The sequence below is a fragment of the Papaver somniferum genome, chromosome 8, assembly GCF_003573695.1.
Source record: "Papaver somniferum cultivar HN1 chromosome 8, ASM357369v1, whole genome shotgun sequence".
In the NCBI taxonomy this organism is placed as follows: Eukaryota; Viridiplantae; Streptophyta; class Magnoliopsida; order Ranunculales; family Papaveraceae; genus Papaver; species Papaver somniferum.
In genome coordinates this window covers 129,952,387-129,971,650 of record NC_039365.1, presented here as the reverse complement: position 1 = coordinate 129,971,650, position 19,264 = coordinate 129,952,387, and the positions used below count along the sequence as shown (strand labels likewise).

The 19,264-nt window shown below is 34.7% G+C and overlaps 1 protein-coding gene across 1 annotated transcript; it reads right to left on the bottom strand.

Moving 5' to 3' along the window:
• Positions 1-9,564: 9,564 nt before the first annotated feature.
• LOC113303038 (serine/threonine-protein kinase STN7, chloroplastic-like) lies at positions 9,565-13,743 on the bottom strand. The gene is made up of 10 exons (XM_026552026.1): positions 12,984-13,743; positions 12,784-12,870; positions 12,425-12,544; positions 12,181-12,279; positions 11,597-11,765; positions 11,403-11,496; positions 10,826-10,919; positions 10,669-10,725; positions 10,120-10,533; positions 9,565-9,859 (listed from the first exon to the last, which is right to left on the bottom strand). The coding sequence occupies exons 1-10, from the start codon at positions 13,401-13,403 to the stop codon at positions 9,698-9,700; spliced, it is 1,716 nt and encodes a 571-aa protein (XP_026407811.1). The 5' UTR covers positions 13,404-13,743; the 3' UTR covers positions 9,565-9,697.
• Between the last annotated feature and the right edge of the window lie 5,521 nt (positions 13,744-19,264).

Here is a 19,264-nt window from a genome sequence, read left to right as displayed (position 1 = left end):
GACTTTTTAGTCTAGACATATTGATTATGAAAGAAAAAGAGAAAAACTTTATATACATATTGTTCAAGGATCTCAAATTTATTGTATTAGGTTTTGTCGATGCAGGTTGCCAATTGAAAAAGTTGGTGGTGTACTTGGTACCCTTTTCTTTTCAGGTTGGTTTTTTCTGCAGATTTGTTGATTTGTGGGTGCAAATTTATATGGAAATTTTGAAAATTTCAATGCTGATGCGGTCAAATACTAAACTTATACATGGAATAATTTTTTATCTCAACTAAATACATGTCTTAGCTCCGTCCCTGTTTGGAAATTTGGATCTTGGTTGTCCATCTAGATAAGCCAAACTCCAATTCCTGATGGCATTTTGCACACATACCCTTATTTATGATAGATAATTAACCGCTAAAGCTAATTTATGCTTCTAGTTTTTATTGAAAAATAAAAAATAAAATAAAAGGATAAAACAGAAAAATAGATGAAAACTTATGAAATGCAATTATTTTTATAATCTAAGACATTTCCCCCCTCTACCTGTATAACTTGGACGGATGGAATACTTATCTCTACTAGTATTTGATTCGGAGGAGTAGTCAACTAAGTGATTTTAAATAATGAGATTTTGTATTTTATTTTCCTAAAACCAAGGAATGTGATTGGGAGGTGGATCAACGCCCAATTCCTATATATTTCTTCTTATAAGTTTGATTTCCACTTGACAAGGGGAATCGGAAACCACACAATATCTTTTTCATATTTATTTGTCTTTCAGAATACCTAAAAAGAAAAGCTAACACATTTAATGTGATGATGGGCCAAAATTCATTCGTATATTGATACTTTAATTTCATATCCCTTTGTATGAATGAGATGCATACAAAACATCAAAATTATCATTCTTGGGTTTGTTTAAAACATTTTAGTAATGGATTAGTAGGCCTTGTGTAACTCATAATCCAACCACTTTCATGATAATAATAATGAACCAATAGTTATTAGAGCACTTCTCAGTTGAACCCACAAGCATTGGGATGTCAAGATTATAATTCTCATATTTAGATGCAAAAACTATACGCTTGAAATCATACCACCAGGTAATACTTAGGTTGTGAAGGTATATGAGGAATACTTCGAGTTATCCCTGTTGAAGACGACAGATAGATGAACACACAAATACACCATCCTTCAAACAAGCTTAGTGAACGAATGTTAATTTTCCATCCTATGACTATCTTACATCTCTATTTATCAATAACTTACCAGAGAATGAAATCTTGGTCATATGACTAAAGTACAGAAATACTTGATGACATGATTTTGTCAAAGTTTTAGAAGAATGAAATACATGAATTGTGTTTTACCATTCTATGTATAGTTTTCGAAAACTAACATGTCGTACTTTCAAAAACTAATGGGAAGTCACATATGATATACTTTGAGTCCTCACTTTTGATGTTTCAAAAGTAGGAAAAATAACCTTCAAAGCTAACTAGATTTTGGAAATGGAAGTTCTAGTTTTTGAACACAACTAAGAATGGTGAAATATATCCTCGCTTCCAAGGTGAAAACTAATTTTTCGGGTTTCAAAAACCGGATAATATAACATATTTGCAATTCGTTTTCATGCTTTTGAAAGTCATTTACCTTTTTGAGACTTTTGAAAATGATAATTAAATTATTTTCAGGGTAGTTCTCAATAACTCAAGGGAGTTGGTTTCGAGATATTTGGGACAAAATCGTGACTCAGTGCTTTTATACCATGGTTCGACGATAACCTTCGCCACTCAAAGATAGACATTCTGTATGTTCTACTATTTTCCCTTCAATCTTCGGGATCAGGAAGCGACTTTGAAAGTCTATTTCGTGGTCAAGAATACTAGAAGTATCTCTACTTTGGTAAAAGGGAAACTAGTATTTAAACTTCAGTTTTTAAAAAAATTTAGTTATAATTTGTCTTCAAAGTCGATTTCTTAACTGGGCTAAGTTTCTTGTCTTTTTTTATACGACACTCAACAATATGGAGAAAAGTTATTCAAATTTAATTTTTATTTCTTGTTTGGAATATCAGTATAAAACTCTCAAAAGTCTTGCTAAAAAATTTCGATATGTGAGACCTTTGTTGAGTAACTAAAAGTCGTTTGGTTGGTTTACCCCCCGTACTTGTAGATTAGGTATCAAGCAGTTACTAGTTAATAGTAGAACCTTGACTTACATGATTCAGTCTTTTATAATTAAGAATAAGTTTATCATACAAGTTTCTTTGGATGTACGATTGACATTCATAAATAAAATGTAATTGTCTTGTTAGTATAGGGTACCAATAGATTTCTCGATGGATTGAAGAGTAACTCTAAAAGAAAATAAACATTCTGCTAGGAAATTTAAAGAAACGATTCCTAAATAGTAAAGGCGTTCTTCTAGGAGACTCAGTGTTAAAACTAAGAGAAAACTTCTGTGAGAATCAGAAAACTTGCGTAAGTCTGATATTCTTTTTGAGAATAGGTTGAAGAACCTATTTTTAAGAGTAGTGGTAGTATAACACATTGATCTCTCATAAGTGGTGGAAGTTTTAGAGGATTGGAAGAGTAGATAAGTGAAAATCGTGGTGAAACTAGTTCCGCTTCATTATGAAGACTTGGCGGTTGTATGACCACTACTCCATTTGCTCCTTCAATTACTTTCACGACTTAATTACTTTCCCATTGTGGGTGTATTGCTACATCGCATTTGTTGTAGGCCGCCAGACCAGAACCCTACTAAACATCTCCATATGTGACATTATTGATGCTTCGAGTAGAATTAAGTCTATTCACTTATAAACATGTATTTATTTATTCAATTGGTTGACCTATCTATACTGATGAACAATAGTCCTAGCACATTGATGAGTCTAGCATGCTTCATAGAGACTCATGATGCATACAAAGTGTCTGTTGAGACAAGGAAGAGATGCTTATATACCATGACTTAGAGAGTCTGATACAATTTGGTATTGGTATTATTAGCATACTATAGTGTCATCCAATACAATACTAGTATCTGGATCATCTTATTAGATTGGTAGGCATAGGTCTAAAGAACTTGTCAGGTCTTACAGAGACCTCTCTCTCTATATATATATATAAATAAAATTTGACATGTCAATCATTTGAAAGGAATTTGTAAACTGAATACAATTCTAATGTCAGCAAAAATTATAAATATTCAGTCTTGATATATTATGTCAAAAATTATTTGAGTGGTAAAGTAGAGAGATTAAAGTGTAAGACCTAAGTTGCACGACTTAAGTGATAATAAATATGTGATCCTTGGCAGAAGAACCAATTAAAATCTTGGTATTAAGACCTATTTAAAATTTGGTGGCAAGATTTTTTGGAAATTAGGTTGCAAGACCTAATTAAGTAAATGGTGTCAATACTTATTAAAATATTCAGTAGTAAAACCTTATACGGCAGATGGACAACTAAAGGAGTAACATAGGAACCGATCACTTAGTGGCAGAGGGACCGAACAAATGTGGTGAAGGGACTAACCAATTGGTGGTATAGGGACCGACCATGGTAGTAGCGAAGCCATCCCTAGTTGTTTTGTACTTATTTTGGTCTTTCTGGTAAGAATATGTAAAATAATCTAGGAGAATTTTAGTAGAAAACCCAGGTAGCAAATCCTAAATAGAGGAGGTGTTAAAATAAAATAAAATAATAGAATAAAAGTGGAATGGGATCGGGCGTTTGTCTTGGATGGCCCCGATAACGGTCCTCCACTTTTCTTTTCTTTTTTTGATTTATTTTATCTTTTTGCTCTTTCTACCTTGCTCTTATGACTATTTTGAATTTAATTCCTTTGGCCTAACTAACCTCGAAAACCAGCTTTCAAAGTAGGGTCCCCCAAGGCTTATTAACTGCAATATCTTAAGTTGTCCATCCAATGTGGGACTAATCTCAATATGCCCCCTCACGTGTAGCCTCTTTGGGTCTAACTCGTGGACATTAAATCGGGTGATGCAGTGTAAAGTTGCGGTCAAATGACTCGTCACAAATTGCTTGCTCTTATACCATATTGAAGTCCATGGTCCTAACTAACCTCGAAAATCGGTTGGAAGGTTAGGGTTACCCAACGTTTATTAACCGTAGGATCTCAAATTGTCCATTCAATGTAAGATTAATCACAACATTTTGTAACCAAAATAGGAGACTCTGAGGATAATATAGAGCAATGTGAACCTTAACTAGGAGAGTAAAAAAAGTCTATGTTAACTGTCACATGCGATCTGTTGATCGTCGATTTTTTAGATGGGGAATATAGGTTCGGCTACGAAGAATGTTTTAATGGAGCTCTGAAACTAAGTTCGGTTGGTAGAACTCAAGAAATGGTTAGCCTGATGCATATATTCAGATGAACAGAGTTATGTTCGTCTAGGCCGATTGCATTATATTCTTAGCTGAATATTCGATTTACCCGAACCTATTATGTAGAAGTTCTTCAAGTAATTAGAAGTTGTAGGTAGCAGAAAATAATTGTTCGGCTGTTAATTTCGTCTCAGGATTTTCAAATATGACACTACAAAGCTGTAATGAAATACAAAGAAATGTTCAGCTAAGAATCATTTTTGCAGGTAGCCGAACCTGGCCCGGTTTGTTACTAGAATTTTATGTTGTCAGATGTTCGACTAGAATCTGAAGATTCGTAGGTAACGGAACCTATCTCCAAATGGGAAGGTTACAAGGTTGAGCTTAGCAACTTCATTTTCACGCGGATCTGAATAATCATCTATCCAATAAAAAATGCCACATTAGTTGTATTTTTAAGTATACGATTGATATGTTTCTCCTTTTGTAATTAATGTAATAAGAAGCCCCTACTGTCGATAATAATACCAGGAATAAAGTGAAATAAATACAAGTTGATGATGAAGTAAATTTTAAAGAAAATAACATAATATTGTATTAACATAAATATTCATCTCTTGCTACATAATATTGTTTAAAGTGAGTTAAAACCCAACAAAAACGAAGCAAATCACATCAAATTTTAAACTGAAAGTGATAGGTTCATCACTTATTACATAATACTTTCTGGAATAACTAAAAACACCCAACAACAACGAAAAAAATCACATTATAAAGACAATAAAAAGAGTCATTCACATTGATGTCATCATCTTCGATTTTTGCATCATCAAATTCTTCCATTCATTTTTTTGTTTATAGCATCATCAACTGCTCCCTTCTTCTTCTCATCAACTTCTTCATCTCCTTCTGCGATTACCGCCTCATCAACTCTTTCCTTACCGTTAACATCAACTTTTTCTTCTAACTTCCAGGTAGATCTATGTAGGCACCATTTTCATCGTAGTAAGGGTTTACACCTGAAAAGTATGATTCCCTGAAAAAAAGTTTCGAATCATAATTTCCTTGTGTCTTTTTCCTCTGGTCCAATGTGGTTGAGGAGATTCTTATCATTGTTCAAAGGACTGTCATCATTGTTTAACCAACATACGAACTCCAGATCATTCACCATCCTATCAAGAATTTCTTCTGCACTTAAATCCCTATTTATTTTGATAGGAGGTTTGGGAGAAGAGATAGCCTTTTCCTTTCCCTTGATTTTCTGTCGGAGCCTAAATAAGAGAGGGAACACGAGATACATAGAGATGTTGGGGTTAGGATAACAAAATTTCTATTTAGTCGAACAACAAATATTGTTTACAAATTAGAGGTTCGGTTAGGGGAAAAAAAATTTAGGCCGCCGAACTCAAAAATATTGTTTACAACTTGGCGTTCGATTATGAGATAAAATTTACAAGTCGTCGAACTCTAAAATATTGTTTAGAACTGAGATTTCTGTTAGGAGGTATGATCAATTGACTTAACCAAACAACGTATAATGCTTACAAAGTTCGACATATGTTCTTCAAAATGTGATGTTCAATCTAGATTAAGGTTTTTGGCAAATCTCCTAGCCAAACATAGGTCCGAAATTTCATTTCGAAACTCTATTTTGATTATTACTGTCAATTTAAAACGTATAAAATCAAGGGATTTGTAAAAAATACCTTTTAATGTAGACTTTGGAAAAATCAAGTTCTGCATCTCGCGCTAAAGATCTAATTTCGGCTCCAATTTGTTATGCCAAGTGGAGAAGAGAATCAAATTTCGGCTGCGAAATCTTGATTTTTTGTTTTTTTGAGTTTAGTTTGATGTTTAATTAGGTTAAGCAAGATTTTAGTTATTAGGGGAAAGCTTTCTGAGTTTAGTCTGATTAGGTTAGGCTAAAGTAGGTATTAGTTAAGTTAAGCAAAAGGTAAATTAGACATTCTTACTTATTAGGGCATCAAAAGATAGATGATCTAATCATTTAAAGGTTCTTAAAAAGAAAGAATGGTCCCCAAAAAATCGTTTCAGAAGTTATCACCGTCTTCTTATTAGGATAGTGTCACACCCGCAAATGTCCCAGACAATTTTTTTGTGCAAGTGTAACCCGACAGCATAGTGGTTTAGTGAATCAAGCTTTACCCACCTTCACTTCAGCCTTATAAATTTGCACCAATGCAAACAACCGACTCTTCAATTCTACAACGGAAGTCTTTAGCCTTATTTCACTTCTCTTAACTTCTCAAATGTATTCCATAATAATTCAAACATTGCCATACTTTGGCTACAACAATCAGCCAACCAAGAACACTTAGAACATGACATTATCAACTCATTTTATTGCATCAAAGGGAAGATATACAAAACTTATCCACTTAAGGACTTACACAGACTTGTTCTCTTGAACAATGCCTTAACCTTACAAAAAAAAAAAACTCTCAATTTGAGTCTCACAATATCCTATGCAAGTCTGCCAATTTTTCATATTCAAGTTAGATTTTTCACTTTGAAGGCTCTCTCTATCCTTTAATAGTTTCAAGAGTTCCTCATTTTCGCCATTGCTAATACGACTCTGAAAACTGTTGCATCGCATGATAAATGTCTCCCTGAACAGAAATTTTTACAATGCGTCAAAATTTATGTTTCATAACTGTAAATTCAAATTTAAGATTGTTGAAATTTTAAAATGATTGAAGTCTTACATATGTCAAGGTTGAGAATAAAAAAAACTTCTGCCTTCAGCAAGAATAGTGCTCAAATAAAATGGCTAAAATAAATTGTAGCCTATTAAGTTTGACCACCAAAACAGTTTACGAATTAAACTTCGGTTCAGCTGACTCAATAAAAGATAATTACCCCCAAGAGAACCTAACTATATGCTATTATAGAACGGTGAAGTAACCTTATAAGAAGAAAGGAGACATTATGAACAATTACCAAGATCATTCTATTCGCAGATAATAGAAGAAATAATGAAGGTGAAGTCTTACAGCAATGCAACAAAAATATCCGTAAGGAGACACCAGATAGTCTAAATGAGCTGCGGATAAAACCCATCTGATGGTGTTATTTCTTAACATTTTACTAAAAATGCTATCACCACCTGCATCATATTTTTTTATAAGCTGTGGAACTTCACATTTTAAATTATTATAATTGATAACATAAATTTCTCACGTGACCAACATGGATGGATAGCCTCCAATAGAAACTTCTTTGGATTAAATTATATACGACCAAACATAGAAGTCCTACTGCAACAAGTATTTCCACTAGTTCTAATAGACAAACATTGAAGGCCCAGGATATGAAAATTTTAAGATGATCTTTACAGTTAAAATTTGAAATAAACTATGAAGAAAATGTATGACTGCTTTATGACCTCTAAATATGCATTAGGATGAACACTATGAGTGACAAGCTCCACTCATTTGGATGCATCTAATCCTGAACTTTTATGCGCGCTAAACCATTCGACTCTTAGTCTGTAATTAACCTTCTACGGAAAGTTGGAAACCAGACCAGCGATTCCAATCCCAAACCATGCAGATAAAAGTGTTGTAAACTATGTTTGTTGCTTCAGTCCAATCGAATTTCAGGTAGAACTTCCACTGGAGGGCATAACTTTAAATAATATGCCCAGAAATGGTAATGATGATAAAGAACACTTATAATGCAAGAGTATCCAATGCGGTCGTAATCAAGTATTTGACTGTTGAGACAAGATAAACGAACCGCCAAGCGTAAGGAGTCAACTCTAAAGCATCTAAAAGTCCAGAGATAATTTACTACCTCCTGTCAGCTATTCTTCTGTTTGATTCCTGCAGTTTCATTCTCAAACAACTTAATTCCTTCTCCAGTAATTCGACTGAACCTTTCGCAACAGCTGTTAATCAAAACAACAAACAATTAACGGAATAACCATAGAAGGATAAACTGAACACATGAAAATCTTCATAAAGACACTAACAAAACATGATTGACGAAAACCAACAGAAGAAAAACTGGGAATAAACAGATACTACCAAAATAATGCTTCAATTCATTTTCCTTTTTCCATTTTTGTTTTTGAGGTAAATTCGAATAAGCATTGTGTCGATGTAAATATCATGATTGGAGCAACTAAACAAACTAGATAACTGCAAAACATTATTAGAAATCGGAATAAGTATTAGGGTATTTACTGACACTAGCACAAGAAACTAGGAGTAGTAAAGTAAGCAGTAAACATTAGCCATAAAAGGTTTTGGAGAAAATTATACCAGAAACTTGGATTAAGCTGTTAATTTCAAAATCAGAAACTAATTTCATCTTCATCAATTCAGATTCTTTCATCGCCAAACAAGTTTCAATCTCAGAGCACTTAGCAATTTCAGATTCAATCTCTCTGGTGTACTGAATATTTGCTTCAATTTCTTCATTGACCTTAAGGAAAACAAAATCTTCCGTTTAATACATGTTTAATCTTTATCTTAGATTGGAGAAAACGACTATAGAGAAAAAAAAATAGGATTCAAAATTAAGGAAATGATTAGAAGAAAGAACAAAACCCTAGTCCGAACAAAAAATAAGAAAACATAAATTAAAGCTAACATGATCAAGCATGTCCTTTAGAGACGAGATTTGACAAAGAATCGCTCCCGAATCATCCATCTTCTCTCCAAAACTTTCCTACTTCCAACTTCCCGCGTTTTTTTTCTTTCTGGTTCAGATATAGACTGGCAGCATGTGTCACTGTGTCAGAAGTAAATATGAACCACGTTTTATCAGAGTTGTGTTGTGGGCGTATCCAGATTCTTTTTCCACTCGTGAAATGTTGGGTACGAATAGAAATTTGGAAGCATACTGGGGATCAATAATCGCTGGCATCCTCGCTTGCGGCTGAAAGACATCAAGATGCAGACTTGCATCAACATCGCCAAACATGATGAAACATCCCCTCCAGCTCTAAGTGATGAGCTAACGGTAGGACGGAATCCCCTAGAAAGTCGTGTTGCCATCGTTTAAACTATTCAATGGATTGGACCTCTGTCATTGAGACTATTAAGTTTACCAGACCATCCTTGGGCTTGCTGTGTTTTAAACCATGAGAAAATGAGATGCCAAAGACTACCTCAATTTGTTTAAGACATGTTGCAACGTTTTTAAGGCACCGTACATTTGTTTTTTTTTTACAAGCGAGAGATTTTTTGTGTGCTAGCTTTTGCCTATAAAAATGTATAGTCAATTATATATACAAAGCTCCTTTTTACATTGATATTATATAAAATTTAATCAGTGAACTTCTTAGCTTTAATCTGCTACACAAAATTAACATTATAAATTGCTTACTCCTCTCTAGGGATCCATCTGCTCCACCATAAACTTTTTCTTTGTTGGTTTAGTTCATCCATGCTCTCGTTCAACGTCCTACCAATCTTCCTCTGGAGCCGAAGAGCAGATGCAAGAGCGTTTCTTTGTGGGTTTCCCTTCTTTTTTGGCTCTATTTCCTGCAAAGAGGTAAACAAATAATTTTACTAAGTTAATTCCAAATTAAATACTCATTACCATATCATTTCTAGGTGAGTTTGATTTTTGTTGATGAAGTTAATGTGGGTCGAGAAGACCACACTATGTAACAATGAGGACATAAACCTACAAGAAAGTCAGGTTGACAGTTTAAGTCTCCCCCAATCACATGGCCGAGTCATATGATCCTGTAAGACATAGGGCAACCAGATCGAACTCCCGTCAAGTTTAGAAAACTTACTTTAAAATCCTGAAGCTGGGCTTCTGTGAAACCACCGTCCTTCTCTGTTCCAGATTTTGCCATCAGGCCGATTACCCACTTTGCAGCTTCACTATAGTCTTGCTGCGTAGTGCGGAAATATTGCAACCTCAACTTCTGCATGACAGACAGTGCAAGCAGACCTTCTTTATCAAAATATGGATGAGCTAAAGCAGCTTTAGCACTCGTTCTTTTCCTTGCTTTATAACGGATCATTGATGTCAGAAGTTCCCACCCTATTCCACCATCTAAATCCAGCAACTCAAATCCCTTCCGAAGCTCTGTGTTAGCTCGAGGTTCCACGGTTTTTCTCCACTCAATTAAGTCATATCCACATCTTTTTAGCTGACGGTTAAATTGTATTAAGCCACTATCTGTGCGTAATGATGGGAACGCCTAGAAAAGAAAACATAAGGAGAAGTTTTTTTAATCTCAGTTACACTGTTTGCATTTTCAAGAAGAGTTCTTGATTTCACAGAAGATATAAGAAGTAACACCAGAAAAAAAGGACAGATGTGTTTTGCTTCATACCATTTGCAAGTATATGAGACCTGTACTGTAGATATCAAATCGATCAGGTAGATTCATCTGTTGAGAAAAGAATACAGCCCCATTAACAGGATAAATACAGAATTACGTTACAAAAAAGGTGTAGTTATAGATTTTCTGGAGGCAACAGACAGCACACCTGCCACAGGACTGGAGACAATGCAGTTGCTACAGGAGCCGATGGGGCAGATGGTGTTTGCGTGCTCATTATGTACTGCTCCGGTGCAGCATACCTAAAAACAAAAACAACGATCATGGTTAGCATAGAAGAACATTATAATCTATAATAGAAATTGAGGAATACAGGTAGATTGGATATATAAAGGATTTAGGAGAATGGGGAATTTACAAATGCCATGCACAAGAACTACATATCTATGGACATATGGAGGGTGCTAAATCCACAAGGGCTGTATATTCCTTGATTAATCCAAAATCAAACAAGTAATCCTGGTTCTCCCATTTACAAACGTTTCATTTACACACCTGAAAACTCCTTTCAACACTACTTATTATTTCAATTGCAACAGTAATCAGATTATTTCAAAGTATGCCACAGATTAGGTAATACCTTAACATAATTGGATGGCAGCTAGAAAGTGCCAAGTCAGAAAAAAAATGGACTTACAAGGAACAGAAAAATTTAGAACTGTGAATATCAGAAAACCTCTTTGAGAAAAGATATTGGAGGAGTTTGGCCATTCAAAATTAAGTACCTGGGGTCTAATAGAAACTCTTTAGGTATATAATTGATTCCAACACGCAAATCTGCTGCTGCACCGAGGTCAATGATCTTGAATGTACGAGACCCTGTTTACATTAAATGGAAAGGAAGATTAGAAATTGGGAAACAACATTACAGAATATTGTATATTCATTATGTGTGGAGAAAAGTGCCACTGTAAGTAACCTTCAGAGAAGATAATATTTTGTGGCTTGATGTCTCTATGCACAATTCCTGTTGAATGGAGTCCATCTAGGGCGAACAAAAGCTGTCTCATGATAGTTTGGATGATTCTATTTTCCCTCACTAATCCTTTTGGCTCATCTTGAATTTTCCCAAGAATCATTTTTTCCACCTGAAGGCATATTGCATTATCCAAATTGTTACATTTAAGAAAACAAATATCCCAATATCCAGTAAGTAAGTACTTTCCAGGCCACTAATGTTTTAATGATAAATGATTATCACATACTATAAAAGAATTTTAATTCATAATATAAACAAACAAACAAACAAACAACAAACTCATTTCTAACAACTCTTAGTTTTGCAGTCTGTGGTATATTTTTTCTAAGTGTTATGCATTCCTCGTCTTGGTCCTTGTAACTTTCATATGACTGTTAAGTTTACCCAGTTATTCTCCTTCTTATTATGGCATAACAACAAGGTTTTTCTTTCATGACTTTACTTAGTCATAAGGTTTCATGAAATCCAAGAAAGTTTTCCATTAGTATTAATCCTCAAAACGGTAACATATGAGAAACACCTACATTGTAAGGGAACTCTTTACTTAGCATGAGATCTTGCAGCGTCGCCTCCCCTTCAAATCGCCATACAAGCCAATATTCACCTCCTTTCTTTGATGAACTCTGACAATCAATGACACATATAATTAATTTTTCCGTGATTGAAATAACTCATACTCGAACATTGGTCAAAAAGACTCATTTGGTAATCAATAAAATTACTACCTCATTAAATCAATAAGTTTTAGTAGTCGTAAAAGAGCAGTACCTCAAGAAAGCCGTACAAGAAATCTGCACAACTACTTGCACAAGCCCGTCGAACTCGCTCATTCATCCAAATTTCTACTGCACCATATTCAGTAGCCTTTTTCAAGACTAGATCACCTTCCTTCAATAACCACCAAAACCCATAAATACTATCACATAACTAGTTTACACTTCCAAAACAAACAACATCCAAATATAAAATTGTCGATCAAAATAACCTCCTGTTACTCTAGAATTGCATAACATCTATGGATCCAAGATGAAAACAGTGTGATAATAGCAGTCCAAAACCCAATTGACATATTGAAAGAAAAAATCAAAGACAAGTTAATCCAAGATAGTTAAGAGTGTGATAATTACCTTGAGCACAGGTTTCTCTGCCAAAGAAACTCTATAAACCACTCCAAAAGCACCTTCACCCAACTTCTTACCCAACATAAAGTCATCCTGCACAATTAAATACACACAGACACTCACAGAAATTACAAACTCCATAACACTGAATTTAACAACTCTAGAAATATAATCAATATAATACTAAAAAAAATGCAATTTGAAACCTTCTTAAAAGTGGGTCTGAAAAGTCTTTCAACAAAAGCAAGAACAAACATGTCCCAGAAACCAGGAGCAACACCAGGGGTAGCCCAAAGATAGGAAAGGGCACCCAAAGCTAAAATTACACCAGGAGCAGTAATAGTAAGTTCATTAGATCTTGGAAGAGTACTTCTATAAATAATATCACCACACTCCATAACTGTGCAAGGAAGTCCAACTCCAACCCCAAGGAAAAGATTGTTCACAAAATCAACTACCAATTCAGTTCCTGCACACACAACTGAAACTTTTAAATTTGAGATCATCCTTTGTTGCATTGGTTGAAATGGGTATTTCATTTCAAGCTTTCTTCCTAAAAATGGTGATGATATAGTTGATTGTTTGTCTTTCAGTTGGAACCCAATTGTTGTTGCAACTGCCGCCATTTCTGCAAGTTCTTAGTGTTGTATAACCTGCCAACTTAATTTTTTCTGTGTCTCTTTCCCTACATAGCTTTGCTTAAAGCCATGATCTAAGAGCTGCTAACTTCTCTCGTATGTGGGACTCTCTCTCTCTTGATTTCTCTCTTGAATAAGTTTTGATTAAACTCTAAAATTTGATTAAAACCACTGCTGCGATGGGAAGTTGGTAATCTTGATCCTAAATGAAGTTTTGTCTTGGGAAGTTTGTGTGGCGATTTCGCAACGTAAGATATAATTAGCATGACAAAAGGAAACCGGGAATTGGATCCGAGTATTCTGTGGAGGAGACAGATTTAGATTTGTGCACCACAACTGCTTATCCATTTCTCTTGGTTCTCTTTGCAGTGGATGTCTTGTTGCAGTGGATGTCTCGTCCCTCGAGTACTATTCCGCATCTTTATTTCACGAATCAATTGATTCAGCTATCCGAGTCGTGCCGAGTTGGGTCCCGGCTCAACAGTTCACCTTCTCTCAATAAAAGTTCCTTAGGTAACTCATGGCCTCAAACTTACTGGGCGAACCAATTAACCACATGCTACGAGACCACAATATCATGACACACTGGCCGAATTGGGGAATACCCAAATTTAAATGGATCTAGTGCCTTGGCTAAGGGGTGATAAAACTTGGTGAACTTACCATATTGTCCTTGAACTGAAAACACTTGAACTTGTACTTCATTTCTTAAATTCTGGTTAACCTAAAAACTTAAACCTCTTTCATGTTCTTCACTCCTTCATCTTCCATCAATCCTTTGAAAATCGTCATTTTTGATTCTCCTCGAAAAGGTAAGGGAGAAGTTGGAACTAGTGGAATCAGTGAACTCAAGCATGAAATCCCTGAAGTCGTTGAAAAAGAACCCATTATCGACGAAAATAAGATTGCAAGTGATGTCTGAACTCAAACCCATTACTCTATTGTGTGTTATGATTGTTATATTAGGTCAGATTATCAAAAATTGTGATTTTCAGGATTTAGGTCGTCATGTTATATGTATAAAACACAACGACTTTTTATGCTTAGTGTTGGACATCAACGTCACGGGATGAAGATCGTGACGAATTTTGATAACGTTAATGGTGATTGTGAACCAATAACCATGGTGGCCTGGTTGTTATACCTAAAAACATAACTACATCTTATATTTATTTTAGTCGTCATCTTTTTATTACCTATACCATGACACCTTAATGTCACAGGAACTTGGTTTTCCTGTGTAAATTTTATGGTGTTGATCGTCATTCTTTTGAAACATAAAGCTAACGACTATCATGTTACACTTATGGTCGACACTGTCGTTAAACTACAATATAACGTCTAAGTTAGGTTCAACTCTTGATACATGTTTTCATAGCTCTTATTTGTGCATTTTTTTATTATTTAAGTTCCAAGAGAATAACAAAGAGGAGGACCATGTAGTAGAGTAATTTTCATGGATTGAAAAGGTTTATCCTTCTTCAAAAGCTCCTTGTGATGTAACTGAAGAGAAGGACCCTGTAGCAGACTTATTTTCTTGGATTAAGAGTACTGAACAATTCCTAAGAGAAATAAACAGTCCTAGCAATCCTCTAAATTATATTGAATGTTCATAATCAGAGGAAGAAGAAAAGGAAGATGAGGGAGATGATTAAGATCCAAGACTATTTTTCAAGGCATCTGAATTTTCTGGAGTGAACCCTTATTACAATGAAGATGGCGACTACATAGGTCCACCTGAGGAGTTAGAAGCACAGGATGATGATGGTAAAAAATTGGATGAAGTGGAGGAAGAACAAGCTGATGATGTTGAAAACCCTGATGAAGTGGTGGAAGAAGATGATATTAATATTGAGTCATTTTAATGTATTTGATATGTTTCCTTTAGTAGTTGTTGTGGAACGTGTCTAAGACATTCTAGATTATGTTGAGTACTTTTAGCTTGTGGTTGTGGTTTGAGACTTTTCAGTTACTCTTAAACTTATGCTAATTTCGGTTTCAATTGCTCTTAAATTTTAGTCTTTTTTGCAGTTTTAAACAATATTTAGGGTTAAAATTTTTCTAAACTGCCGACTATTAGTGGTCGTCATGTTACTATTGTTACGTCCCTATCGACTACTTAGTGGTCGTTTGGTTACCAAAACATAGACTATGAAGACCTATGCAACCTATAACTTATGGTTAGTATAAAAATAATATTTGAAGTACAAAATATACTCAATTGAATGCTCAACGGCTAGTATTTTCAAATCATCCTTTAAGTGTGTTGTTAGTATAAAAGTACTTTCAACTTCAACTTTATCTTCAACCAAGCTTAAGGAATGGAAGGTTGAAGTGCACCATTACCAATTATTAGTAGTCTTTGTACACTATTTGGTCAATTTACAAATGCTTGTCCCTTGGAAGGCAGCAGATGTACCATTACTAATTGTAAGGATTTCTTATTTCTCATGAAAGCTGCAATAGGAGATGTATATTGAAAAAGCGGGGGTCTAACATCCTCATCCAATATTTCGTTTAGGAAATCTGTATGGACAAACTCCAATATAATTCCAAGAGAATCAACTAGACAGTCAGACTCAATCAATGGAAATATATTCAAGAGTTGTATCTCTGTTTCACAATGTACAACTTAAACGGTACGAAAGATCAATGTTCAAGTGTCAATCAATTTATATCAATAACCAAAGGTTGGATTATCTAATTGATTGAACTACGCACAACCTGTGATATTTCAATTATATAGAAAATATAATGCGGAAAAGAAATAACACATACACCAGATATTTTTTTTGTTCACGAGGAAACCGCAAATGCAAAAAAACCCCGGGACCTAGTCCATATTAAGCCGCTACAGACACTAGCCTACTCCAAGTTAACTTCAGACTGGAATGTAGTTGAGCCCTAACCAATCTCACACTGATTAAGGTACAGTCGCGTTCCTTACGCCTCTAAATACAGCAGGACTCTATGTACTTGATTCCCTCATCTGATTTCACGCACAACTAAGAGTTTCTACGACCCAAAGTCGAAGACTTAATAAACCAATCTGTCTCACACAGAAAAGTTTATTGAATAGATAGATCTGTCTCCCACAGAATTACCTATGAGTTTTGTTCCGTCTTTTGATAAATCAAGGTGAACAAGAACCAATTGTAACACCTGACTTATATTCCCGAAAAACAGCCTAGTAATATCAATCACCTCACAATAATCTTAACCGTATGGTAGCGAAACAAGATATTGTGGAATCACAAACAATAAGATGAAGATGTTTGTGACTACTTTTTATCTTGCCTATCGGAGATTAAATCTCGAGCAAATATTAGAGAAGATAGTACTCGATACGATAGAATACAACAAGATCAGAGCACGCAACTACAGAGCAAATAGTTGGGTATGGATTCACAATCCCAATGAAGTCTTTAACTCGTTAACCTATAATGGTTTTAAAAAAACCTAGGTTAAAGGAGAATCGACTCTAGTCGCAACTACTATCACACAGGAGGTGCGGGGATTAGGCTTCACAGTTGCTAGAGTTCTCCCTAATATAGTCTTCAAATCAGGGTTTGCAATCAATGTTACCTTGGTAACAAAGAGTTCAATATTCACCGTTAGATGAAAACCTGATTAAACTCAAGCTAATATCTTTCAACCGTTAGATCGAACTTAGCTTGTTACACACAAATCAATAGTGACTTCATTTAGATATGAGTAGCCGTACCTAAAAGTGTACACCATGTTGGCTCAACAATAGTTAACCGAAGTTAGCCATATGAACACTTTCATATCAAGCTTGTTCATCTTAACACAACTAGTTCAAATGACTCAGATGAAATTAGTTCTAGAGTTTTTCAATTTTTTATATTCTCATAGAAGTATACAAGACACAATTGAAGCAAAATCGATTTTGATTCACTCAAATCAATTCATGAACATTATAGCCACGGTTTGCAAAAGATTGCATTCCTTATTATATTAATGTATTATTTCAAAGAACAAACCGATTTTAGAACATAACCTACTCAAGTATGCGAACGGGTACAAAACACTTAAGTGGCCGGACTTAGTCTGGGTTCGCCAGTATGTGAACGGGTACGTATACCTCCAAACTCAGTTGAGTTCCCGGACTTGAACTTATGTTGGTACGCATACGGGTATGCATACTAAGTTCTCGGACTTTCAACTAACCAACCAGTACGCATATGGGTATGCATACTATGGTTCCCGGACTGGAATAACTTGCAACAGTTAGCATACAAGTACGCATACTGTGTTATATCCAATCATGGTTAATTATTCTAAACTCCCATTTCAATCATTGAAACATTCTTAGAAGACGACAATAGCTGTCTCACACAAACTATTAGCTTCAAAGAAATTTTCAAGTGATCGATAGATCAACATGAAACATTCCGAGTCTACATCAAATGACCGTCTCACACAAATCATGTAAGATGTTACCAGACGATTTTTACATGATCATCTTTTGACTTTCGTCAAGAATATAAGATGAACTTGGTTAAAGAGAAAGCTTACCAACACATATTTCGAGAAATATGTAAGCGAGTTAAACTCAACTCGAAATATCAAATGTGTATAATCGAAGTCTATATAGCTATACGAATTTTTTCTCAAATAGGAGATAGAGTAGATAGACTTTTCAGTGATAGATGAGTTCAAGTCTCCACATACCTTTTGTTAATGAAGTTCCAAAAGCTCCCCTTAGTAGTTCTTCGTCTTCAATCGATGAACGCGGTGAAGTCTAAAGCTCAACTGCACTTTTTATCCTAATCCGAGACTTAGCTATAAGTAAACTAGAAATTAAGACTTATAGTTTTGGAAACTAAACTTAACAAACAAGATTGAGATAGAAACTCTTGCGAGTTCGACCGAGTAGTGCTCTAACAATCTCCTCCTTTGTCAATTTTAGTGACAAAATTAAACTATCAATACATATGGGTTACAAAATAAATAAACTTTGTAGCTTCTCATCCAAATGCTTGATTTCCTTGGTTCTTCAACATTACTCGAAATCTTCATCACTTCCAAGTACTCCAGTGAATCTAAACGTGTTCAACTCAGAATCATAGTTGTTGAAGATCCGTAGCTATAACAATGAGAAAACAATAGCTCTCAATCATTGTTATACAGTGTCATAGTATTATTACACAACATCAAAGTCCAATTGTATCACAACTTTTACAACAATACTATGGTGATATATATCACTTCCCCTTAGTCAATACTTCATCTCACAATGAAAACCACTCCCCCTTACATAATTATCCGTAAACCATATGTATTTTTATTATGAACTACACAATAATTCTCCCCCTTTTTGTTAATATAAATTGGCAAAGGTACGAAAAATAGCGGGATCATAATGAAATTCGCATAGAGATACTTCATGAATAAAAGAGAATATATCAACTTTTTTTCTATGATTTCACATAGTCGAAACTTAGTGTATTCATCAAGGAGTTTATAAAGATACAAGAAAACTCCTACAATATTCCACAGTCGCACTCCCCACAAAGATTTGGTAATTACGCACCATTTCAATTAAGAACTCTCCCCCATAAAATGTCATTCCAGAAAGAAAAACAAGAGCGACCTTACTTTCACAAGAAAAGAAGGATTTCTTTGGACATTAACAAATTACATGAAACATGAATTTGTATCCAGAAAACTCAATTAAATTAACCACAAGAGAACCCATGATTATTTTAATCGAAAATGCTCAACATAAGAGAACTTATGGAGCCATAAAGTATTTTCACATAGAAGTGGATCAGGGAAAGATCAATATTGTGGAATATACAAAGATTCATTCTATTTTCATCAAT